We start from the raw sequence: 27065 nt of genomic DNA, 5'->3' as shown, positions 1-27065 counted from the left end.
AGAAGCTGGAGATGAACTGGCAATAGAATCATTAAGGACGGAAAAGATCTCCAAGAGCCTAAACTTTGACCAAACTCCACCTTGCCAGCTAAACCCTAGCACTGAGTGCCGTGTCCAGTCATTGCTTGAACACTTCCAGGCATGGTGACTCCACCATTTCCCTGGGCAGCCCATTGCAATGTTTAACCACCCCTTCAGTGAAGAAATTCTTCCTGATGTCCACCATGAACCTCCCCAGGCACATCTTGAGGTCATTTCCTCTTGTCTTGTCACAGGTTGCCTGGGAGAAGAGGACAAAGCCACCTGGCCACAACCTGTTTTCAGGTAGTTGTAGAGAGAGATAAAGCCTCCCTCAGCCTCCTTTTCTTCAAACAACCCCATCTCCTTCAGCCACTCCTCATAGGACTTACTCTCTAGACCTTTCACCAGTTTTATCATCCTTCTCTTGACATGTCTCTTCCAACACCTCAGTGTCTTTCTTGAAGTGAGTGGCCCAGAATTGGACACACTACTTGAGGCGTGGCCTCAAGTGGCAAGTACAGGGGGACAAACTCTTCCCTACTTCTGCTGGCACGGGGTGCCATTTGCCTTCTTGGCCACCTGAGCACAGCTGGCTTGTGTTCACCCAGTTGCTGACCAGCATCCCCATGTCCTTTTCCACTCGACAGTTTTCCAGCCACTCTTCCCATGGCCTACAGTGTTGTGTGGGGCTGTGGTGACTGAAATGCAGGATCCAGCACTTTACCTTGTTGAACTTGTTACAATAGACCTTGACCCATTGATCCAGATCAAACGTGTGCTTGCAGCCCAGAAAGCCAGTCGTATCCTGAGTTGCTTCACAAGAATTGTGACCAACATGTTGAGACAGGTGATTTTTCCCCTATATGCTGCTTTCCTGAGACCCCACCTGGAGTTCTGGAGTCCATTTCTGGTGTGCCCAGAACAGGAAGGACATCGACCTGTTGGAGCAAGTCCAGAGGAGGACTGGAGAGATGATCAGAGGAATAGAATACCTCTCCTATAAGGAAAGGCCGAGAGAATTGTGGCTGTTCATCATTGAGAAGGCTCCAGGGTGACCTTAGAGCAACCTTCAGCCTGAAGGGAGCTTAGAAGAAAGCTGGAGGGGGACATGTAGTGATAGGACAATGGGGAATGGCTTCAGACTGAGCGTAGATTTAAATTAGATATTAGGAAGAAATTCTTTACTGTGAGGGTGTGAAACACTGGGGCAGTTTACCCAGAAAAAGGGTCAGTTTGCCCAGAGGAGTTGTGGATGCTCAGAGAAATTGCCCCATCCCAGGAAGAGTTCAAGGCCAGGTTGGATGGGCAATGAGCAACATGGTCTAGTGGAAGGTGTACCTGTCCACAGCAGAGGGTTTTGGAACTAAATGACTTTTAAGGTACCTTCCAACCCAAACCATTTTGTGATTCTATGAAACAAAGATTTTTTTTATTTATTACGCTTTCCTACTCCATGGGCAGATTAAAGAAATAAGTTTTATATGCTGCATAACACCTCATGATAACAATTTCCAAAGGAGAGACCCAGTCCTCATTAAATACATTTCTGCCTGGCTGCTCTGTACTTTTAATAGAAAATGAAGAACAACTGAAATAAACTGTTAGTTGCTTTGTAGCAATATGTCATTGATCCTCCAGAAGTTTAATGAAAGTTGATGAACAGGGATGGCTTCTGTAAATGATGCTTTATTTTTATTTTAAAAACAACTAGCTGAATCATGTCCTCATGAATTGCTTGGAGCCATGTTCTGATAGTAAATATGTCATTCATTAGAACATATAAATAAGGAATTAAGTATGACAGCATAGAGTGTAAACATCCATAATTGCTTGTGTAGACAGCATGAGAATCACAGGTGGTTTATGGTGACAACTGAAGCATCTCCAAATGAAGACCAGAAGTTTCTAGCTGGAAAAATTGATAGGAGCATGAGGGTAATGAATAGTATAAATAGTAGTTATTTTTTCTGTTTCATGCACTGCATATTGTGTTGCATTTAGCATTCTTAAGCCCAGTTAGATTTTGACTCACAAAGCTGTAGATATCCTCCTCATATTTTCTTCCCTCCAATAAAGGAAGAAAAAGGTGAAATTGTAAGACCTAGAAAATGTTAGCTGCTTCCGCTCAGAATCTTCTAATATTAAATCCTTTTTCTCTTATGTTGCTTTCTTATTTGTCTTCCTCTACTTGGAAGACAGTTGTTATCAGACAAGAGCAGGATAACTATCTCAACTATTCCTAGGTAGCACTTGGAAACCAAACTTTGGTTTTATGCTTTTAGAAGACTAGAGTCCAATAACTTAATTTTTTCATCCACAAACCGATATCTAGTAATTTTTTACCTAATTTGTTGTACTCCATCAGGCTTCCCATATGCCAGTCAAAGGAGAATGTGAGTTTTCTCTATATTCTGGTTAAATGGAGGAAAAGTTATCAAAAATAATGAGCTGTCCATCTCATTTGTAAAGAGTAGCTGAGGCCTTCTGAGAACTAGAGATTTGTAGGCTCGGGATGCCTGTGTTATGGAGTTTCCACATTTTCTCAAATATTTAAGTCCATGAAAAGAAAGGGATTTTGTTTTGTGGTGAGCTGTTGCTGCTGGCTAGCTGAATTAGAGTGCTGGCTAAGATGAAATGTGTTCTGAAAAGTCTCTGTTGCTGTTCATCGGGTATGGAGTTACATAAGGCACGTGGATTCCATTCATAGGTCTGGATTCCTAAAAGTTCAGTGAAACAATACTGAGAATTAGAATAACAATCTTTTCCATGTTTTCTAAAATTTTAGAAATTCAGGAAGTTTGTTGTTCACCTGGGAGAAGTATTTAAGAGGATACAATGAATTAGTCAAGTGTCACATCTGGAAAATTGAATCTATTCAATTCAAGTGTAAAATCTCAGTTTCAGCTTCGTCTAGGAACTAATGAAAAGAAAAACGGAGGAAAGCAATTGCATGAAAGAAATCATACCTAGTAACTTAAACATGGTAGCCTGTGTGTAAGCTTGGAAGAACTCTTTTTTCTGTATGATGCTCTCACTTATTTTGTCAACACTATTAATGAATTATATCTTAAAAAATAAGTGGGATTTCACAGAAAAGAGCAGTTCAGGTGGCTGCTTGCTACAGAAAAACTTATAGTAACATAGCAATGAATTTTCAATCCATGTTCAGAATATATAGCAAAGACAGAAGAAATAACAAGGTCTTTATTCTTGAATCATCAGAATAAAGTACAAAGTTAAGCAGCACTGAATGAAAGATAAAATCTGAAGATAATTAAACTATTTTTTTTTTTATATAATTTTTCAAAGTGAGAGATGCATTCTCTCAGGCAACACAGCTATGATTTCTGTATTGAGTTTGAATAGATAGATTTCAATTTCTTTTTTCTCTTGTTCCTATAAGGGAATGGAAACATTTTGATAGGTGAAATATTCCGACATGTTGAGTACATAAGGAAAGAGACAGAAATACACACATCTAAAAAGTATTTCGGGTCTTCACTCAAGTTTTCATGAAAAAAGCTTGCAAAGTGAATGTGAGTGCAGAGTGAATGTGAGTAGAGAATTTGCAATATGTACTTAACTGTTTAGAGTAATATCTCTATTGTCTCCCATCTCTTCAACTTGCTTTCACGTGAGCTTGCAACTTTGTGAACACCACGCCTGTCTGACTAGATATTTACAGGGTCTAAGAGACAGTTTTGGAGATTAGTCCTCAGGTGGGTAGTTAGTGACCTTGGTTTATAATTCGTATTGGAATTGGAATAAATTTTAAAAATGGTTCTTTTTTTTGACAACCCTTTATTAGCAGCCAGCAATTACATGTATTAAAAGCCCTTGTTGTTCACACTCTTTCAACCACAGAACACTAAGGGATGTATATGTTATAATTACAATTATCCATTCTCCTTATTGTCCTGCTGAGGAATGCAACTGTAATTCTGGCAGACAGACTACACAGTTGGCTTGCTGTCCTTGGACTGCAGATGTCTAATTGCAGGCAACCATTTCATTTCAAATGGCTCATTAAAACAGAAGACATTTAGCATTGCTAACATGAATCTGCATCTATGATTATGCATTTAATTAGAAAAGTGCAAGCTTTTTCCCTTTGTAATCTGGATTTACCAAATTTCTTCCATGTAATCTGTTTTAGAAGAATTTGAATTTGGCTTAATTATGGTTTGTTGTTTTTTTTTGTTTTTTTTTTTTTTGCAGTGGTTAATATCTGTGTTGTTCATACATGAACTTGGTAAGATAGAGAAAACACGTAATACATTTGTGTTTCACGAGTGTTTCATGTTTGTGTTGTTTATTCGGTTTGCTGTTTCCTTAATCTGAAAATCATTTATTCTTTCACTTTATTTGTGCCTATAGCTGAAATAAGTTTAAGTACATAATTAAATTACCCCTTCCGATCATTTATCTTTTCTTTTAACTCTATTGGTAAGAAATACTTCCAGTATAAACAGAAAAGATAATCTCCTTGAGTCCTTTTTTCTTTTCTTGAGCTCTGTATCTTATTTATTGTCCATTTGTGTGTGTATTGATACCACACTTTTTACTTAGCATAGCTTGAACCCATTTAAATTGCATTATTGACAGAGTTCCTTGCTTCTGTGCACGTTCCACATATTAGTCTTATAATCCTCAGTGGTGTATTGGTTTGACAACAAACCAGTGTTGCAAGTCAGGATTAAAATTTCATAAGAAAAAAATTAAAAATTTTGTGCAATAATACAAGGAAAAAGCCCTGACAAAGTCAGATACAACCTGACACCTTGTTAGGGTGGTGGTAGCAGTCCAAATTAAGTGGTTCAGTTGAAGTGGTGATCCTGTGGAAGATCTGGTCTCCTCCTGAAGATCCAGCAGCAGCTCTTGTCCTCTGGGAACCCAGTAGACAGGGCTAGCTCAGGCAGTTCCAAAGCCAGGTTATATCCAGGTGGGAATGCTTGGCTCCTCCCTCCTGGGTGGAGCATCTCACAATGGGATGAGATAAGTCCATGAGTCATGTGGTGGGTCCTTGATGGCACATTGTCTGTTATCAGGGGTGAGTCATTAGCAGGAGATAACAGCTAATGTCCCACAGCTGGTGGTAATAGAATACTGAATACATCTCTATTGTAACCTAGGATAAGTGGTTACTATTTTAGCAATATTTCAGTAAGTAAAAGTAATCGGGGGTGGGGGGGGAGAGTGGGGTGGTGTACTGTTGAGGTTGGACAGAGAAATGCATTTGCACTGCAAGAGATAATGGACTTCCATTCTCCATCCTCCCCTTCTAGAAAAATCTTTTTCTCTTGCACTTGACCTTTGTGCATCTTAATCAGTTGTTTCAAAGATCTCTAGCACCAGTGAGTGTGTACAGTATCCCTTTCTTGAGGCAGTCGCCTGTCATATTAGGGTTTCTGTGTGATCCTAGTGGCAAGACCCTTCAAGTTGAGCTTAAGTAAACATGGAAGAATGTCCAAGGAAACAAGCATCTGTACAGGTGCTAATTTCAAAATATTGCTAAAGTTTCTCAATACAACACTGTGCAGTGCTTTGAGTTACAAGAATGGAACAATCTGAACTTCTGATTGTTCAGAACAAGGGAGGTCAGCACAGCAAAATACACTTAGGAAACATGTAAAAGCTTCTTGCTATCATACTTTGAGTGGGTGCAAGGAATGTTTATGAGTTTATGGCAATCAATGTGCATGCTAAAACTGTGAAATACCACCTGCTGTCTAACTCCTATTAAAAATGAAAATAGTTATAAGAGAAGATAGACTGTCTCAACGGGCTTTTCATCTTCAGTTTTAGAAGTCTTATTAGTTTCTACATTTCTTAAGGTATGTCCTGGATATCTTTTTTGTTTTGCATAATCTTGAATTAAATAGAAAAGCACTAAGTTTTGAGGCAAAAATATATTGCTTCTACTGCTTGAATTACAGTAATAAGCACGAGTGTGATTTCTGTTCTGTTTGGTCTATTACAATTAACATAAGATCTTTTATTTATTATCCAGGTACTTCAGATAAATGCTAAATGTTGGTCATCCATCCCCTTTCCCACCTCTCACAGTAAAGAATGAATGGGATTAAGAAAACTACAATTGTATTCAGCTACTGTTTGTTCACAATACTATCTTTGTGATATTTTTGATCTGTTGCTTCTTCTGTTGTGATATCTGAAATCACCCTTTAAATAAAGCAACAGCATATTTTTAAACCTTTTAGAAACTGAGAATTTCTGCAGCTTGCCTAGAGAGCAATTTGCTTAGCAGGGACAGGAATTCATATTTGTGGATCCCCACAGCTGTGAACTATCCTGTTTAACCTCTAAAATGGGTACAGTATTATCCAATGAAAAATTTTAATCCCTTGGATTTAACTTGGGTGGATTAGATTTTATTATAATTATATAATGAAATTTGATTTGTTTCATAGATATTTCATATTATAGTTTCCATTCACCTCGTGGGTTTTTATACGTTTAAGTGCTTGAAGTTTGTCAAGAGAGTTTTATTCAAAGTAGGATATACAATATTAGCTATAAGTCTAGGCTCCCTTTAAGCTCAGGACACCCAGATGAATCACAGTTTTTAATTCATGGTTCTTCTGGTGGTCTTTAGATAGCTGATTATAGAAATGAATTCTATAACAATTTGTTCTGTAAACTTACAGTTCACTGGGATGAAATTTTTAAAAGGCAGTACACTTGGAAAATATTCATACACAAATCCAAGGGTATTATGTGCATCCAAGTAATAGCTCTGAAGTGTTCATAAATGTGTATATAAACAGGTGTTCAGTCCTTAAGAGGTTTTTTCACATATTTACTGCTCTCTTAGGATAATTTGGTGGCTCAGTTTCCTATTTTTTACTTCTTGAAATGTAAACCAGCTTGAAAAAACTGTCTCTCAGCAGACTTCTTGTGCCAGTCATACTCAAAAAAAAAAGAGACGGGAGTCTCAGCACATACTCCCTTTTTAAGCAGCAGTGATTAGATAGTCTCTCAGTTAGTTTGCATCTTGAAAGATACTTTCACTTCATATTTTTTCCTAATGTTAATCCTTTAAGAATAAAGAGCAGTGCACAACTGTCAGTTTTAGTGAGTTGGATTTGTTTGAGCAAGATAACAGTTCCCAGAGGAGTATGAGCATGTGGTGGAGTACTTTACAATCTTGCTTTGCTTCTCAGAGAGCTTTCTTGACTTGGCCTTGCTGCTGCTATTTATTTCCCTGAGGAACATCTGTGAGAGGAACTGCATTTGTGTCTGAAGTACAGAACTGCTTCCTGGTTTTATTTTTCCCACCTTTCATTTTTCAAACAAACATCTACTTTCCAAATCCTTTCAGTTGTGTTAATACTATACACTGCTTAATGGATTGTGGCTGAGAGAGTGACTTTCTCAGAATTTTAATATGTAGCCATTTAGAGAGCAGTAGCTCATCCAAGGAGAATATAGTGATGGTACTTTACCAGTATTTTAATCTGATAATTTTTTTCAGATTTTAACAAACTGAAATAATATTAAATGTTGTTTTCTCCCCTTAATTTACAAAGAAAAAGTAATTAATGCCACTTGCTTCTCAGATTTAAATGATATGTATTTAATTTTTGTGGGTATAGAGAAAGAGATTACTGGGTTCATTCTAGAGGCAATTTTTATCATTTCCAGGGAAAGACAGTGGAGAAAACCATTTTGTGATTAAAAGCTGCATATGCAAACATTGTCCAAGGTCTAAGCTAAGAATGTTGATGGAAAATATATATAACTGGCTCCTCTACTTGGGTACAGCCTTTCTTTTCAAGACCACAACTACAAGCAGGGTAATAAATTATATTATGTATCCCTTTAATGTTGCTCTAATTTCTCTTCTGCAATACTGTACCTTTTCTCACATTTGTTGATGCAGAAAATTCTGTGCATTTTACAGTGGCGTTAAAACCAAACATGTCACTTTCCCTTGTTTCTGATGTATTGGCATTTTGTGAAATTATATATTTTTTCATAAAAGTAAGTAACTCCACAATTATTCCATGCCATGCTAAGTACGAATAATCATATATAACTGCCTTATTATTAGCTACAAATAAAATGTCATCTCTGGTAGTGGAGCTATGAATGAAGAGGTTTTTAATCACTCTAGAATGTATCTAGATTTTAATCATTATTAATTAGAGTAGTTGCCAATTTATTTGCTATAGTTTGGTGGGTTTTTTTCCATTTCCTTTTCCTGAAAACGTGGAAGTGGCACAAATGGAATTACAAACTATACATATGAGTGAAATTAATTCATCTGATCTTTTAAACACAAGACATACAATTTTTCAACTATTCATATTTTTACTTGAGTGCATTTACTTGAGTGGAAAATTCCTTTTTCTTAATGGGCCAGTTTCCTTCTGCAGGACTATCCCTGATACAGGTAGCTCTATATACAGAACAAGCGGCAATTAATTTTTTTGGGGGGTTTAAAGTAATATTTTGTTACCTGATTGTCATCACTTTTTAGACAGAAATACTGATGTTGTTCTAAGGGAAAAACTGAACTTCTCGCTGAGTTCCATTTCCTGATTCCCAGGCTTTTGCTGGGGAGCCTGAGAGTAGCCATCTCACCAATTTTCAATGTAGGGATTAACATGGTTAACAGCTTTCTCTGCAAACGGGAAGCAAGGATTTCCATGTAGAGGATGCATTATTCTCTTAAGGTGTATAGACTAAACCTGTTGTCTTTAACTTCTGTTATGAGCTTGTCTTTAAGAAATTTTAAGACTCTGTTCTAAATGACTTGGATACTGTCATGTTTGCTTCTACTACTTAACATAGGGGAAATGTGACACAGCACTCTAGAGCCTAAAGCATTTTTGGGTGTTAATGGTATCTATTAATACAACACCTTTATTCATTTACAAATATAATATAAGTTCATGATTCCCACTACTATTTTCAGTTCCCTGACTTCCATTTTCTGTCTTTGTGTTTCTCTGTAACTTTTAGCAGGCTTGTGGCTGTGATATCCTTACTGCCTATTGATTTAAGTATTCTTTAATTGAAAACTATTCAGCAAACATACTTTTCAATTTACTATTTTGCCCAACTAGGTTTAGATGCCAGAGGCTCATTTGCAGCAGTTGAAGGTTAAAGATTTAAAAGTAAAGCTGCATGTAATCTAGGTATACTACAGTTATATACAGGGTTTTCACCAAGGACTTGTCATACATCTTACATAGCCTGCAGGCTAAAAGTGTGTGTCTGCCTTTGTGTCTGCATGTGTAACCACAGGAAAGGAAAAGGCAAAAAAATCAATGATCTCAAAATTAATTAAAATCAGGAAGACTTCCCCCTGCTGACAGGATATTTAGGATGAAAATAATTAAATGAGCTATTGTGGCAAATGCAGTATCGATTGCTCACCGAGAGAAGCTCCTTGAAGACTTAGATGAAGATTGATAACTGGTTTTTAACAGTTAGAGCCAAAGGCAACCATTCCCATCTTCAATTCTTATGCATTTGTGCAGTTTGACAAATGGCTTTCAACCCAACCCTCTATTGACCACTATAAAAAGCTATTATCTACTATAAATAAATTGCATATACACGTTGCTTCTCCATTCTTCATATTTGTGGAGTTGAAAAATGCTTTATTATTTTTCATTTTCTCATACTTTAAATGAGTAGCTGCCATCCTTTCAGGGCAGAAAGCTTTTCTTTCTTTGTTTCAAATCAGAGGTGGGTTTTTGTTTTTTTTTTTTTCCTTTCTTTTAGTAAACAGGGTCAGGATTTGCATACTTGAATTAGACATGAAGTGAAGACTAACATTTTCAGAATAACAACAAAAGGGAATAAACCTGAATATGGCACCAGATTTTCTTAAGTGATCATTGGAATTTAGCTATAACGTGTCCACAATAGCAAGTAAAAAGGCCCATTGGAGGCAGCCTCATAAAGCAAAGCTGTTGGTGCCAAAAACCTGACTCTTCTTATTTCACACTATTCTCTTTACAGCTACTTTGCTTCAGACTCTCACTAGTCCATTCCTTTGGACAAAGCCAATTAGCAGATGGAGCACATAAAGTACAGCCCTTAATCACATCTTTCAGTGAATTTTATTTTAAGAGAGCCTGGTTCATGCATTTTGAGACCTCTTCATGATGTGCACCAGAGCACTGCTCTGTGGTGTTGCACATCAGGAGAGTCACTTCAAAAGCTTGTTGCTGTTCAAAAGCAAAATCTGTGACAAATATTTCACAGTTATGAAGCCTTCAAAAATTATTGTGAGAACAAATCTTGATGAGAGGGAAATGAGTGGGCAAGTGTTGTTTTTGTTTTGGTGACAGACTAAAACAAAAATAGACATAGAAAAAGCCATATAGAGAAAGGGAAGTAAATAATATAGATTTAATACTTGTTTAAAATATCAAACCAAGCCTGTTAAAAGCACTTGGCTATGAATAAAATTAATTTAGCTAAATATTTAATGAAGCAGACTCTTATACATCAACTTCTTTGTGGAAACACACAAGAGGCAAACACTTCCAGATCATTTAGAAAGGCAGCAGTTCTATGGAAAACATAATAAGTGATGAGAATAAAGAAGTGATTAAGAAGTGCTCCCTACCTATGCTTTGGCAGTCTTTTCCTACTAATGGCTCTGATGACAAATTTCACTTTTCCTGTGTTAGTGTTTTTAGTGAACTCAATCTCTGTGAGATTGAGATTCTTAAATTACTGCAATGTATGGATAGATTGGTTCTTAGATATTTCAATATAAGGAACTCATGCAGAAATTATTCTCCCCAGAAATACTTATCTTCTTACGTTGCTTTCTTTCTGACAAATTAAAAATAGTTGTACCTCATTGGAACTCAAAGACTTTTTGTGATTTTTATAACTGGATAATTTTTTTGCTACATTTTTAATTAAATATTAGATTAAAAATTGTAAAGAAATCAACTGCTAAGAACTTTGAGACTTTGAAATATCTGCCTTTTGAGCTTTAGATTACTCAGGCCTTCCCAATTTCATTAGAATATGAGATGAAATAGATAATCATGTTAAAATGAAGAAACTACTGTCTTGTAGATATCATTTGTATGCTGCCTGCTGCCTTGAGCTATTCATGACCAGACAGGATAGGTTTTCCTAAATAACCATGACATTTAATGCACTCTGTGATATCTGGATTTTTTTTTATCAAGGGCAGAAGTTAACATCTTAGATTAACAACTTCAGGAGAAAGCATTTTCCTTCTATGAATATGCATTTTTCAATTGTCCATGAAAGTTTTTATAGGAAATAAGAGATGAAGAAAATAAGATGATACAAATTTTAACCTCTTTGAGTTTATTTCTGTGTAGGATTCTTTGCAAAGCAACCTGTTTCAATAAGACCATAACATTAGGCATCTAGGTGAAATGTGATCCTTTGTGATTTCAATTTTGTGACATTATATTTTGAGTTTGTTTGCTATCCAGGGATCATAAAAGTATTGTATTACTTCCTGTAAATTTTCCGTACCTGAGCAATAATCTCTTCAATCGAGTTTTAGACACAAGACTAGAATATTTTTTTATCTGTCAAAGGCCATTTGGCTGGGGGAGTTTGTGAGCATGAATGATTAAACTAGAAATCTGAGGCCAAATACTTCCATATTTCCTCGATTTTCTTTCTCTTCTCTCTTCTTTCTTACAGTCTGGAATTTCAGACATGGACAGTGTTCTGAAAAATAAGATAAATGGTATGAAAACATGCTTTTAAATCTTGCTTAACCATGGTTAAGAGGTATGTGTATGTTTCAGGAAAAATAAAATCTCACCAGATTAGCCATAGACATGCAAATAAATTATTAAAATTTCTACATAAGCTTGGACACATTTTTATTTTTAAATGTAGATTTAGATGCAGTGAAGAAATTTGACTGTTACCCTGATGGATGGAATCCTGATGGAGTATTGAAAAAGCTGGAAGAATATTCAATTTTTTCAGTTCCTATTTTTGGTTTAGTAATTATGAAAATTATATACTATCAGTTGGCTTTATGGTATAAATATCCCTTTGAAAGTGAACTGTGCTTAGAGAGAGTTCCAGAATTTTCAGGATGGATCACTGTGTGAATTTGAATTCTGTGTATTACTACAAATTTTATTGAACATACCAAGATTCTGATCACCTGGAAGACTGTGGTAGATTCTTATATTCACCAGAAAAGCATCCATGTCTAACATTGTAGCAATATCAGTTTGAGTTGTTCTGATTAATAAGCCTTTATTCCCTCTAGTACTGAATTACTACAAGTGAATTGTAAGTTTTGAAAATTTCACATACCTAAAACCCACACATACAATTTTTCTTTATCTTAATTTGTTTGTTCATATAGCCTTATTTTAATATACTTTTAATGTCTGTGTGCTTTGCTCTTCAAGGATGTCAAAGTACCAAAGTAATTTTCAAATAATCTTTCAGTACAAGACACCTCTCTTCATTACCCATTGAGGATCCCATTAAAAGTTACTCAGCCTTTCCTGAACCGTTGCAATTTGAAACTTTTTTTAAATTAGGTAAATTTTTGTGGGCTAGTATATTAGAATGGTTTTATGAGTGCAGTTGTAGATGATAGCCTGGAAAAGTAGTATCACAAATGAGAATGCAGCTTTTCAATCACTGAATAAATTGACTTACTGTAAGCAGATTTTAATCAAAACAAAATGTGTCTAATGCAAATATGTTAATGTATTTAATTCCATGTCTACTCTGTGAAGCTGGAATCACCCATTTATGAGAATCTGATTATTAGAACTAACATCATAACATGATAAAAAGTTTTTTTCTGAAATAAATATTAATTAATGGAGAACTCCATTGAATTGAAGAAGTAATTATACAGTGAAAAGCAGTTGGTAGAGGCACAATAGTAAAAAAAAACCCAAGTAATATTGCAAGGTCAATTTGCTTTTCTATAATCTGTCTAGACTATCATCTACATATAGCATACAAGTTGATCAAAGATTTATGAAAAAAAAATGAAGAATGTAAAAAATAGATATGCTTCTCAAACAAATCAGAACAAAACCAAAAAAGCTCCAAACCTCAAAACAATCTCAAAGACAAAAAAATCACCAGATAAATTATCTACTTTTAAAATCTAAAAAAAGATTGATTTTCTAAATCGCAGGCTAGCAGTGTGTCTTTTAATACCTTTTTCTTTAGGTATTACTGATTTTAAGGAGGTGTTAGTTCAAAAGAAAAAAGAATAAATTACTTATTTAGAACAGAGCCATAAGACATAAATTAATAAAAGAATTATAGAAGAATGACATAAAGCATAATTCTATTTTGAAAGAAATTTATGTTCTCTCATGGGTTACTTATGTTTTATACTGCTTCACAATTTGTTTTGCCTGCAAACATGAATGTTGCAATGCTGAACATGTAATCACCTTTTTTGCTGAAGACATTAAATTCTGTATCATTAGTCCTTTCTAAGAGGAGATAAATTTAAAGCAGAAGGAAATGTATTATGAATACTCCTAAGTGTTTTATCTGAATTTCAAAATTAATATACACTTATTTTTGTCATTTCACCTACAAAATTTGAAGATGTGAAAGCTCTGAAATCCTCAAATATTGTGCAATTTTTACAGGATACAAAAATAAAGTATTTAGAGATTCATCCTTTACAACATGTGGGGTTTTCCCCTCTATTTTTGATGAGATTAACATTTAATGTCTGGATTATATTAGCTTTATCCCTCTCATTTGCATTGCCAGGTGTACTTTCTTGTTGCATGAGGGTACAAAAGTATCTACTGTGTATGCTGAGTAGGATCTTTCTGTAATTACTTATGAATTGCTCATGCAGAAGGACTTTTCATGTGGTGTGATAAGTCTTGAATGCTGAGCTAATACAATAGTAGCAGTCAGGTCTTTACTGTGGATGTGGTTGATGGAGTTGCAGAGATCACAGTCATATTGATTTTTTGAACTTGAGAACAGATGAGAGGAAATAGACTGCCAAACACCAAATAATGACCCATTGTTCCTTGTAATTAGGTTTTTGCTATCTGTCCCTAAGGTATATAAGGGTGTGATGGGGTATTTTATTGCAAATAATATTGGAGCACATACCATAATTTCTAAAGTTCAGAAGTAAGGTTGATAAAGTACTTTAGAATATCTTTCACCTGGATATATATTATATAAACACAATGCAATGATAGGAAGTGTGGCAACCATATGACTGTCATTTGGAGTCCTTTTCCTATTCCTTTATTCTCTTGGCATTTTCTAACAATTTGTCTTTGTTTCATGTTTCACTTTGCTTTTTCTCTTTGAATTGGAGATCAAACATGGAAGCACTGAGGCAAAAGAGGAAATCCTTTATTTTCTTTTGTTTGTTTGTGTAAGCCAAAATTTACACTTTCAAACATAAAATAGCCTTGGTAGTTCACATTTTCTGGATTAAAAAAAAAAATTAAAAGAATTTCTGTTAGTTTAAGGTCTTTTTTGATAATATATGAAATAGATAATTTAATTAGTTTGGATGTTACAACAAGTATTTTGTTGATGGGGAAAATAATTATCATCTGTTTTGGCTCTACTTACAATCACATACACTAAAATTCACTAGGCCACTAAATGTTAAAAAAAAAAAATTTAGGCAGCTATATCTTAATGGAAATACTACCCCATTTTGAAAAAAATAAAGCTAACTGATTTTTAATAAAGTTAGATGAATGTTGTTTATAGCTTACTGGTGTTCATATCTTGTTCCCCTTTGGAATGCATTTTTGGGGGTGAAAAAACATATCTGTACTCTTTTCTTAATTGTACCCCAGAGTGGAGTTAGGAATGTGTCAAGAAGTAAGAAAACATGAGCATTAATAAGCATACAATGCAATTTAACAGTTCATAAAACAGTAAAATTTAATCCCAGGCTGAGTGATTTATTAAATCTCACTTAGCAAAATGGTTTTGTGGGATGTGTTAGCAAGTGAGAATTAAGTGAAATGATTTCAGGGGCAATAGATTTTATTAGCTGAGGAGGGGAGGAACTAGTTTTGCAAGCCATTTCTTCTTAATTTCATTCACTAGTTATAATTGCCTTGAGTGTGGGAGAGCTTTCTGTGAGTAGTAGTAGTAGTAGTATGTTGGGTCTCTGGAATTTGTGTGCATAATGCTGCATTTGTCAGGCATCATCTAACTGAAATGTCTTTTGTTGATGGGCTTGTGCAGAAGTTCTTCTAATGGTTGTTAAAGATATTTAAATGTAATACAACTTAAGCCTCTACCTCTAAGATAAAATTACTCCCATTGGGTTTATTAGGCCTTTTTGTTTGTTTTGTAATATTTTTATCCATGCTTGGTTTCTATGTTCTTTAACACAGCTGCTAAAAGAAAAGATAAAGAAAAATTACTTTCTTCAATATTAATCTCTTGTTCTGGACCTTCTTGAAAAATCTCTTTGTAGGGCAGATTTGAAAGTATATTTTGGAGGTAGCTGATCAAGAATATGTAGTGAATGGAGTAGGGTAACGTTAGCACCCTTGGCTCCACATCATATGAGAATTTAGGGGGAAAAAGTTCTTATGTTGCTAGTTACTCTGTCTTGTGGGTTGAAATCATTGTCCTAACACAATTCAAGATCTGGCCCTTAAAATTTTCGGTCAAGCAATAGTAGAATCTATAATAAGGAAACTACAGATTTTTGCAGTTTTTTGTAATTAAATCTTAGCCTATTTTTATGTGTAACTATCATTGTTTCTGTAGTTTATATCCAGCAATTTTTAAAGTCAACTTTTTATCTTTTATCGAACAGGACAAACTTTAAGGAAAGTAATAGTGCCAGTAATGAGACCTCTCCTGCACTGTAGGTAGTCTTTGCTTCTTGACTTCTAAGTATCATCAGACTTTTCTCACATCATTTTTTTAAGTTGTTCAAAAGAAAGGAAGCAGAGGCAGCTTCTATAGGAAAATCAGTCTTCAAAGGAAAATAATGATAATAAAAAAAAGCTTGGACAGAGGCCTACTTCTGTTCACTGTGCACACAATGGAAATAACCTAAAATACAAGAATAAAAAAGAAAGGCAGGTGGTGGGGAGTTTGGTAGAAAAAAAAATGGAAGTGTTTTGTTTGTTTATGAAATAATGCCATTTATTCAAGGTTTTCTAACTTATAATTATGTATTGTGTGTTAAATTGTCACTAAATATAAAAGAGAAGAATAAGTAATTATCAAAGGAGAGGTACTTAGCAGGCTAAGGAGATTATAAGACATTTTTGACGGTTTTGAAATAAGTAAGTATTCCACTGTAAATCCTTACTGTGCAGTGACTCCTAAATAATGTTCCTTTTCCCTAAAAAGGTTATGCTGGGGACAGAGAAAATTTGATTAAGTTGTCCTGTTCATTGTACCTCCAGAATCTGCTACTTGCTCAGGCCGTTAAATTAAAGAAAAAGAGCTGCTATTTGCACTCTTCAAATTGTACTATGTCATCTCTGTCCTTCATATACCTGACTATTAATAGACTGGATATACTGGGAGTTGAAAAAAAACCAAACCCAACCACCTGACTTTGCATCTAGTGTTCTATCCAGAGCATTACTGTTATGTAAGAAATAAAATACCATTTATAAATGCCAATGGAAAATTCATTCCTTATGGAACATGCCCTGCCTTGTCCACTTACACCCCTTTTGCCAAATGGGAATGGAACATTCTCATTCTGTTCTAAACTCTTGGAAGGAGAAGTACCATAAATACAAGCTTAGCAAGAAAAATGTGTTGCAGTATGAAATGGGCATGTTAGCACTTAAACCAGTGACCACAGTCAGTCTGAATTAAGTTTATTTCAGAAGACACTACAGTCTGAAATCCATACAGTAACAAATGATTTATTATATATGATGAAATAAGTTTTACAATTGATTAAAGACTTTATATGAATTGCTTTTAATGTGTTCACACATTTTCAAGGACTTTGTTAATAAAACGTGAAAGTGTTCTTTCTCTTCTATGCATTTATTGAATACTTTTGTCATGGTCACCTAGGAAACAAATGCAGGTATACATTTGTGAGCATTTGCAGTTTCATTTCATTCTTGATGTGGCTAAGGAAGTCACACTTCAAAGAACTTAAGCATCATTTTAATTAATGCACAAAATTTTCCAGAATACATTAGTGTCCATCAGATACTAGGCAAAGCCCTATGAACAGTTTGACCTTTTAAATGTAGTTGGATTTATCTCACAAGGATAAAAACTGACTGACTAAAGATAGGAAGACAAAGATGATCTTGAAGACAATAATGAACTGCATATGAAAATTATAAGCTATTCTACCTACTGTAGTAGTATCATTCAGATAATATGCAGGTAAAGATAGCATAAGAACTAAAACGTAATGAAGTATATGCATACTTTACTAATCAGCAGAATAAGCTTGGCTCATGCTATGCATTAAGGGAACTGTACAATATCTTCATTGAAATTTTTAATGAGCCAATTCAGTTTAATACAAAACTGACTAGAGAATAAGAATACTATATGTCAAGGGTAATTTTTTATTTCTGTTTTAGTTTGCATAGGACATTTTCTTCTAGAACATTTAAAGAACAGTTCAGGCTTTTAAAAAGAATTTTAACAACATACTTGTTTTTGCATGAAAATCTAGATATATTTAATTTATGATGTGTTTGTAACTTGATATGAATAATAGTAGTAAGTACTCTTACTAGTTAATTAATCACAGGGGTTCATTCTTAAAGCAGTTAGCTCATTTGTTGCCTCAAATATCCAATGGCAACAATGAACTCTTATGTACTGAAGTCTGAAGATGTTTACAAAGGCCATGATTTCTCTGTTTTGTTAGGCTTTCCTGAATTTTATCTATGTGTCACAGTGTGAGCCCTTTCTCACAATCTTTCTTTGTTTTGGTGGGTTTTTCATTTTTGGTTGGTGTGGTTTTTTTGGGTTTATTTTTAAGGTCTTAAGAAAGGGATGCACACCTTGGGTTTCAGCTATAAATAAAATAGCCCATTTGGTTTCAGGACTTTCAGTGGATTCTTATCTAACTAACAGCCATACTGAAGGTCACTAAAAATCATATATCTTCTATGTTATAAGAAGGGCAGAAAAACTTTGCGATGAAGCAGTTTGCTCCACGATGTGGGGAAGATTTCTCCTTGGATGAGATCTAGGCTAAAGTGGGTTTCTTCTTTATTAGCTTTGCCCATGTAGGTTAGAAACCAGTAAAAAACACTACTCTGCAAAACTTCTGCTCCAGCTCCAAGCTCCCAAAACTAAAACCTTCCTTACAGTACTGATTAACCATTACAAGAGAGTGCGACAAATATCAAAGGACTATAGAATGCTTTGGGTTGGAAGGGACCTTAAAGATCATCTAGTTCCAACCTCTCTGCTGTGAGCAGAGATATCTTGCAGTAGACCAGATTGCTCAGAGCTCCATCCAAACCAGACTTGAAAATTTCCAGTGCTGGGAATATCCACAATATCTGTGAATGACCTGCTCCAGTGCCTCACAGTGTATATCTACTGGAACTTATCATGTGCCTTTGACTTCTTTGGGTGTTTTTGTCATCCTACAAATTTCCACCTCAGCAGCTTATAGAATTTGACAGAAAGCCGTGTTGTTCTGCATCTGGCATAATGTCCATTTGATTCCTTCTGATGAGTCTTAACAGTTCTGCTTCCAAATTTGCATCTAATTAATCAGTTGGTGCTGGTGAATTTCTGATTGTTTCTTTGCGAGCTGTTTTTGCTAAAGTCTCATAACAATTTCAATTTTCCTTCATTGGTACAAGGACTACAATTTTAGAAGTAAAACTGATTTAAAAAAAAGTTTGCATTTCTGAGCCAGATTTATGTGTTGTACTTACTATGTAGTTTATTTAAAAAGCTGTTGTCTAGACTTCAACTACTGCCAAGTCTTGCTTCTAGAATATTAAACTTTGCATGATGCTTACTCAGCATGTCATTCCAACTTTTTGGTATTTCACTGCCTCCTTGTCAAATATCTGCTTGCCTTAAAAGCACTTTAATGCTTTGCAGATAATGAACAATTTGGCAGCAAAAATATTTTCTGACTGCTTTGGAGCCCTGCATAAACTACTTGGAGCCTGAGATCATTGAAACCTATTATACCAGCTATTTTAAAATTAGGATTTATTTCTGTTTGAATTTTGAAAACTCTCCTTGGGACAGCCATTTAAATGTGAATGTATATTTTTCTCTTTAACAATAGCTTATGTGCTATAATGGTAGAATATTTTTGCATTTTTATATTTAGTTTTATTGTAAAGCGCCTTGGGATGCCTTTGTGTGAAAGGCACTATATAAGCTCATTTTGTATTGCATTGTATTGTATTGTGACAAGTGCAATAATCTCCAGGTTTCCTATCCATTAAAGAACTAATTTCACAGCTCACTAATTACGTGAATGAGAAGGGGAAATAGGTCCTTTTTCTCTAAGGTATGCTGAGCAGATGGCGTAGCACTCATTTCTACCAGCTGAATCTAAGGTCCTCTGGTGCTTTTGGTTCCGAGTCATGCCTCTGTTTATCAAACAGAACAGGAGAGAGGTATCACCTTCTTGTACAGCAGGACTGTGTGCAATGAGAGGCTGTCTCTGTCCTTGGCTAATACTACATTACTTAGCAGTCACTATGTCTAAACCTATTTATTTAGGATGGGACAAGAAAACTATTAAAATGAATGTGCATTTTAATGTAATTCTAATCTACCTCTGATTTATTGAAGATACTGACTAGTTCTGCCATAGGGATTTAAAATGATACACATTAAAAAGTTATTAATCAATCAATTGAGTTCCATTGGGACAGAATCTTGTCTGTAATTTCAGAACAAGAAACATTGCTTCCTTAGCCTGTACACTTTCCTTTATAGTTAAGGTTTTGTCAACATGGTAATTGTTTCTTTTTTTCTTTTGCCTCACTTGTGAAAATAACCAACTTGAATCAAACATGCACACAGTGATTTATATAGCTCCCTAACGTGCTGCTTTTTAAAAATAATGAGTCATCAGATACTAGTGTACTCCCATGATCCTGAAAAATAGCTATTTGAACCCTTTTTACAGCATTAAAAAAAAAAGCTGAGACTGACTGAAGATCCTGACATAACTCATGTAGGACTTGGCAACAAGGCTACATTTTACAGTGTTGCACAAGCAATTGGACCATTTTTCCCCTTTAGCATAATGAGCAGTGCGAATTTGTTTTTTCCTTCTCTCACTGCTGGCCTGTCTCATGTGTTTGCTTTGCGCTCATGGCTCTGATGTTGCTCTCATTCCAGACGGATGCAGCACTAATGTATGATGCTGTTCATGTGGTGTCGGTGGCTGTCCAGCAGTTCCCACAGATGACAGTCAGCTCACTACAGTGCAACCGCCACAAACCATGGCGCTTTGGGACCCGATTTATGAGTCTCATTAAGGAGGTAAGTCACTAATAAAATGTCTTGCTCCCCTGCTTTCTTTTCTCCCAATTCCCCTTTTCTTTTGCTTGCACTCTGTTTGGCTTCTGCCTTTTTTTTTCAGTAGATGGTAATCTCTCATCTTGTTATGTATAGGGAGTTTGACAAGCAAGACAGCATTTTTATTTGAAAGTGGGTTTTCCTCAAGCATTAGTTGGAACAAAGAAATATGAAAGGGTGAAATAACTGTGTTCTAAATCAAACTCATGTTTGTAGATAATTGGGTCTGTGTGGAGCATTAGTGGCACAGAACCCCAAACACCTGAAACTCTAAAGCACAGACAGATTCTGAGAAATTCAGCAACTAAATATTTGGCTTAAGTTCAAAGGGTCCAGGAATGAATTTTACTTCCTGTTTTAAATTTTTTTTTCTTCATTTTCTATGGTGAATTACTATAGGTCTCCTTGATCTCCGAAGATGATGTTTAGATACTGATACATAGTGATAGTAAAGCTAGGAGATTAAAGGTGTGAAAGGTGAACACTATAGACTATTCAAGTCTCTCATACTGCGACTCCTAATACAGTGTTTCGCAATCTAGATATGTAAAATATCACGGTGAGGATAATTATTTGCAATGGACTGTAGTTTTTTTAAAGTATTGGCTCCTTCTAGGATGATAATTTTATTTCACATGGTTTCTCCACTACTTCATATAGTTTTAGAACTAGGGTGGATTTTAAGTCATAAAAGAATGAGGCTATTGCACTTCATTAAGAGTAAGGAATAAACTCTGGAAGGCTGGCTCACTGACCTCAATTTTTGCTGTCTCAATGTGGTTTCAGGGGAATCAACATCTTGCAAAAGTAAGCCTTTATTTGAATAAAATTTCCTGACAAAAAATGAAGTCCAGTATTAATGAAACAGATTGAAGCTTGGGGAGGGGGAGGTGTGTAAGGAAGCAGAAGGGGAAATGCATGCATGAATGATGGAGGACTGAAAACAAAACAGCCTTTTATCTAATTCAGTAGAAGAATCTATTGCCTGACATGCAATTTAAAAAAATGATGTTTAAAAAATTGTCTATGAAGACTGAAGGAAAGTTTGATTTAATTAGCAAAAAGTAACTTCAAAATATTTAAAAACAAAAAAATCAACCACAAGGTGAATTATTTACATAAAATGAATAATTAATGATCCCATTTTGGCAGGAGTAAAATTTGTCCTTTTTGGGGAAAATAGGAAGAGGTATTTATTTATAGAAATTGTGTTTTCTTTCTCCATAGGCCCACTGGGAAGGCCTCACAGGCAGGATAACTTTCAACAAAACCAATGGTTTAAGGACAGATTTTGATTTAGATGTCATCAGCCTCAAGGAAGAAGGTCTTGAAAAGGTGTGTAAGACATTTGCCTTCAAGGAGTTGGGAAACGAAACAAAAACTCATCCCTTAAAAACATTTACAATAGTATTTAATGAGTTATGTAAAACAGTATACTTGTTCTCAGCTCATTATCTGGTTTCAAAGTCTTCCAGTAAAAGCTGTTATCTTGATGTCTGGCTTAATTGTGTGCTTTGAGCCACATTCTTAGATTCAAGAGGACTAGGAAAGAGTGAATAACTGGGCCTGAAGTCATACATTGTTTTCAATATATATCATGTTTAGTTTTAATTATGATTCTGATTGCATTGACTGTGTGAACCTGTGGGTACATATATTTGTATTTTCTTTACATCTTTACTTATTCAGGACAAATTACCACAATCTGAGTGTAATAAACTAGTTTGATTTTAGCTATTTTGCATTTTCAGAAAGAATTTTGAATCTTCTTGTGAAGTCAGAATTTCTCTCTGTAAGTGGTACTAAATAATTAAGAATTGGTAGCCTGACTGGCTTAGCTGTCTCCTGACATTAATTTTTCTTGTACAGAGACGGAGTGAAAGACCAAAGAATTGAGAAATGGTCTTTCCATGTAGCTTAATATTGTCTGTATTTCAGCTTAAGTACTCAGGAAGCATGTACTGATATTTGGCCTACATACATGACACTGTTATGATCTGAAATCAGACCATCTTCCCTCCAGCCACCTTACCATGAAGAGGCAATGCAGGAAAATACAGCATCTCACATTGTTGTGATCAGCAGGCAAAGGTTTTGCCACTTGCATTTGCCTTGTAGTTTGCATTTGGATGTGGTGTTCAGTGTCCTATAGGAACTATGTTTTCCTTCATCTTTAGGTAAAGTTCTATGAGCTATTATCTCAGGGTAATAATTATGGGCACAAATAAAACAGAAATTAAGAGAAGGGACCATACTGCAGAGTTGCATTGCCTTTCTTCTGTAAATCATTGAATGGAGAAGCTGGCATAAACAATGTATTTCTCCAAAAGTTTTTCTCACAGGACTAGCTTTGGAATATTAATTTTCTCTTACTGGGAAGATTTGGAGTAGTTCAGAAACCACGAGGCTGTCTAAACTGTATATTAAAATGTTCAGCATACACTGACAGTAGATTTCTCTTATGAAGTTTCCCATGAAGTGAGCTCTGGACACTTAAGGGGGAAATAGATATATATACATATAGTAGTGATTAGACTTGAAAAGTAAATTAGCATTTTGTGTAAGTAGAATAGGTAAACTGCAACCTTTCTTCCTTACTGTTAACAGAAATGGAAGAATTTATGTCATGGTAATAGCTGAATAAGTCAGTAGTGGCTGAAGAGTCTGCATGTAAGTGTCAACTGTTGAAAATGAGGAAAGGAAGACTTTGTAATTTAGAATGGCTTTAAGGACATTGGGTGGCATTTTGGAACCACAAAGTGACATGAGATTTCTGGAAAATAAAATCTCACTTGACAATATACTAGGAGATATATACATCTGTGATAATATAGAGATAAACCATAAAAGGTCTACAGAGATTAGAAATATGGAAGACAATAAAATTCAACAGGAAATACAGTAGTACTCTAAAACACATAATAGAAAAAAGGAACTTGGGAAACAGTTATGTTGAAATATAAGTAAGAAACAACAAAAATAGTTTTTAAAGCATAAGGATATTTAAAAAAAAGCTTAAGCTGTGTATAAAGATTTTCATAGAAAAGATATTTTTTCTGCCTTCATGGCTTATTTTGGTCATGTGATAATTTGAAGAGACAATATTATTTTTTTCACCAAAAAGTGGTGACAATCTTTGGAAGGAGCAGTAATCATCAGTTACTGTATATGTGGAACGTAAGGATACAGGATTAGGAAAAAGAAAATTAAAGCATATGCACATCCAATTGAACTGCTTATGGAACATATAGGGTATTTTACTGAGAAAAATAAATCAATGCCAATGGATAAATGTTTCTCTTTGAACAAAACTTCATTACTCTGAAAGAATGAAAACCTTATTCTTCTTGAATCCGGGGTGAATGATTCAATTCTGGAGTTCCTAGTAGAAAGAGTACATTTTAGCCAGTTCTGTTACTTAAAAGAGCTGTCTCAAAGTTGGGGTTTGTTCTCCAAGGCTGAATTCTGTTAAAGCTGTGATGAATCACTCTTCTCTCAGTCTGCTACCTCCCTGCACCTGTGCACTTCATCTCTACATCACACCCTTTCTCTCCTGCTTTCTGCTACTCCCTCCTTCTTTCCTTTTTTCCTTGCTCTACCATTCCTTATTCTCTCCCTCCACACCCTCCCTGCCCGTTTCCCTTTCCATCTAATCCCTCTCCCTCATCTAGTTCCTCTCCCTTGTACCTATTAATCTCTTTCCATGCCCTTTCTCTCTATTTTCTTCTTCCTTCAGGAGCCTTTTCACGTCTTTGTCCTTATCTTGTACGTTCTTAATGTTCTTCCCAAACAATTTTGTCAGACCTCTCTTTCTGTGTTAGAGTTCCTGAACAGTCTTTTTCTTCATTTCTTCTGTCCATCCTTCCTCTTGTAGGATGAGAAAAGCTGGGGAGATAAGAATTCTGTGTGCCATACAATGTATGTCATGTTTCCATACTGTAAACTATTTCATCTAACTTCTTTCCAAATAAGGTGGGAAAAATTCTTTTGTGAAGGACAGCAGTTTAACTCAAGAATTTTAGCTCTAATCCATGAGGAGAAAAGTATTGATGGAAGGGAAAAAAGAGAGTTATTGTGAAAAATTGCTTTAAGACCTATTTTTTTTTAAACTTAGATTTTGTAAAAATATGACCTAGATGAATTGCCTGATTAGTATAATGGGAAATTACCTAAATCATGTGTTTGAAGTTCAACAGCTGCTGAAGTCAGTGACAGCAGAACAATTTCTCGTTGATTTAAAAAAAATGCCATGTGTGATCCCAGATTTTCCATATAATACTTGTTCCTGAAACTCTTGAATGAGAGGTGATAATCAGGCATCAGTCAATAAGAAGTATGTTTCCAAATAAAAATTCTTGTCTGACAAATATGATAGCTCCATGTAAGATGAAAACGGTGAAATTAAGAGATGATTGGAATGCTGCTAATGTAATGTACCACAAAATTTTATTGCAGTCACTCTGGACAGAATGAAACTATTCATGATTAAGCACAGTGAAAATCCAAAACTGTGACACTCCAGCATAATAAATTATAATTTAAATTGCAGTCAATCAGTCTTTACACTGAGGCTGCATTGTGAGGAAAATTATTTTATACTTCAAGGAGATAAAAAATACCTGAATTTAATACCACTTTTGATATGAAAATTTGTCACTGGAGAAAAATCACATATCCTGAATAAGAGATATTACAACTGGCTTGAAGCCTTGCTCAGAAACCTTTGCACAGAGTAACCATAAATGACACAAAATTAGTTGTAATTCATTGTCCAGCATATCAATGTAAGATCTTGTTTTATTTTGTATCTTTAACAATGATCTGGATAAAGAAAAACAGCAAATAGCATAAGCAACAGGTTTCGTAAAAGAGAAGAAAAAGACATAGCAAATCTATGGGATGCAGAAGTATTGAAGTGTTGTTATTAATGTTATATTTGGCATAGAAGGCATGAATATTAATATTAATGACAAAAGCAAACTAAATTAGCAATTTGCAAATGGGAAATACAGATGAAGAAATAATATTATTCCTAATGGAGTACAATTATCTCCTTGATGCAACCACCACTACCACTGACTACTCCACAAAATTACATAGAGATAGTATGCCATAGATAGATTTGTCAACTCTTTGAGACTTGAATATGGCTCGGGTTTTTGCTGCCTAGTTAGTTGGTACCACTGCAGAAAGGCAATGATCCTTCCTAATACAATGCTTGTGGCATTTCACTGTGAGTCATATTCACAGTTTTGATTGACTCAGAGCAAAAATAATGTTAATTTTCTCAGAACTTTGAAGAAAAATCAAAAAGAATAATACTTGAAAGCATACTTATCTATTCATGAAGATAAATCACTTTTCAAACATGCTGAAGTAAGAAAGCTACTGAATTTTTGTGACTAGCATCTCGTGAGACTGAATCTCAGTATAGTGCTCTAGAGCATATGTAAACTCAGAAAATTTTAAATTTCATGAGTGTACAATGCTTCTTTGATTGGGGGGGATGATAAAATATGGTAATAGTTTTGGCTAGGACAGAGTTGAATTCCTTCTATAAGATTGTATGGGGCTGTGCTTTGGATTTGAGCTGAAAACAGTGTTGATAACACAGGAATGTTTCAGCAATTGCTAAGCAGAGCCTTCACAGAGTCAAGACCTTTTTCGCCTGCAGAGCTACCAAGCAGTGCTGGGTGGGGATGTCCAGCTGGGAGGGAAGAACTGCTTTTGAAGGACTGCAGTAACCTGGTAGTTACCTGAAAGTTGAATATGTGGAAGCTTGGATGAAAGTTTTTAAGCATTCACACGTAGTTGGGAAATTGCATCCCATGTCCTTGAGGACCACTGCAATTACCATGTTGCAGAATATGATATTCATGATGAGCTCTGGGAATTGTTTCAACTTAAATAAGGTGGTTCTTGCCTAAGGTAATTCTTTCCATCATTTTTCTTTGTCTCACTGTGGAGCACATGTTCATGTGAACACCTGCTTTGGATCCTGTACTTTGGATAGCAAGTGTTAAAATGTTCAGATTGGCATGGTTGCTTCAGAATGATTTAGCCAATTAGGGGAATTGAAAAGAAGAATAGGAGATTGAAGGCTTGACAACATAGTAAATTCTTGGGACTATATTTACTGTGTAAATATTCTCTCTTAATTGTATGTATGAATACCTGTTTCACTCTTTAGGAAAATTTTTAAGTTTGCTTGAAATAAATATAATACACAAAATTAAATTGTTGCTTGTTTGAATTTCAGTTATAGATTACTTTGATGTGCTTTTTCTACATGTTTGATGTTTAAACTTTTCTAGTAAAAACACATTGGCAGTTCTTTTCAGTTCAAAAGGCTACTTAAAAATTAAAACTTTGTGCTGAAACAAATAGAAAATAATTAACTTGCTTCACTATTTATGCACAATTTTTTTACATGATACAGCTTTGAAAAAATGTTTGTGTGATTTGGGAGCTGTATATATCAGTAATATATAGAAGCTATGGTGCAAATTGTTGAGTTTGAGCTCATCAATAAAGATAATAAAAAA

The 27065-nt window shown here is 35.0% G+C and overlaps 1 protein-coding gene across 3 annotated transcripts in view; it reads left to right on the top strand.

Annotated features, from left to right (window-relative positions):
* GRIK2 (glutamate ionotropic receptor kainate type subunit 2) overlaps window positions 1–27065 on the top strand; it is a 360582-nt gene that overhangs the window by 167689 nt on the left and 165828 nt on the right. For all 3 annotated transcript variants that reach the window (XM_085056272.1, XM_085056271.1, XM_085056273.1), the window contains exons 8-9: window positions 20341–20484; window positions 21748–21855. In XM_085056272.1, coding sequence (XP_084912398.1) covers window positions 20341–20484; window positions 21748–21855 — 252 coding nt within the window. The remainder of the gene's footprint in view (window positions 1–20340; window positions 20485–21747; window positions 21856–27065) is intronic.

This window comes from Lichenostomus cassidix, chromosome 3, assembly GCF_008360975.1.
Source record: "Lichenostomus cassidix isolate B80296 chromosome 3, HeHo_3.0, whole genome shotgun sequence".
Classification (NCBI taxonomy): Eukaryota; Metazoa; Chordata; class Aves; order Passeriformes; family Meliphagidae; genus Lichenostomus; species Lichenostomus cassidix.
The sequence above is the reverse complement of the archived record's forward strand: the minus strand, read 5'-3'. Positions and strand labels throughout refer to the sequence as shown.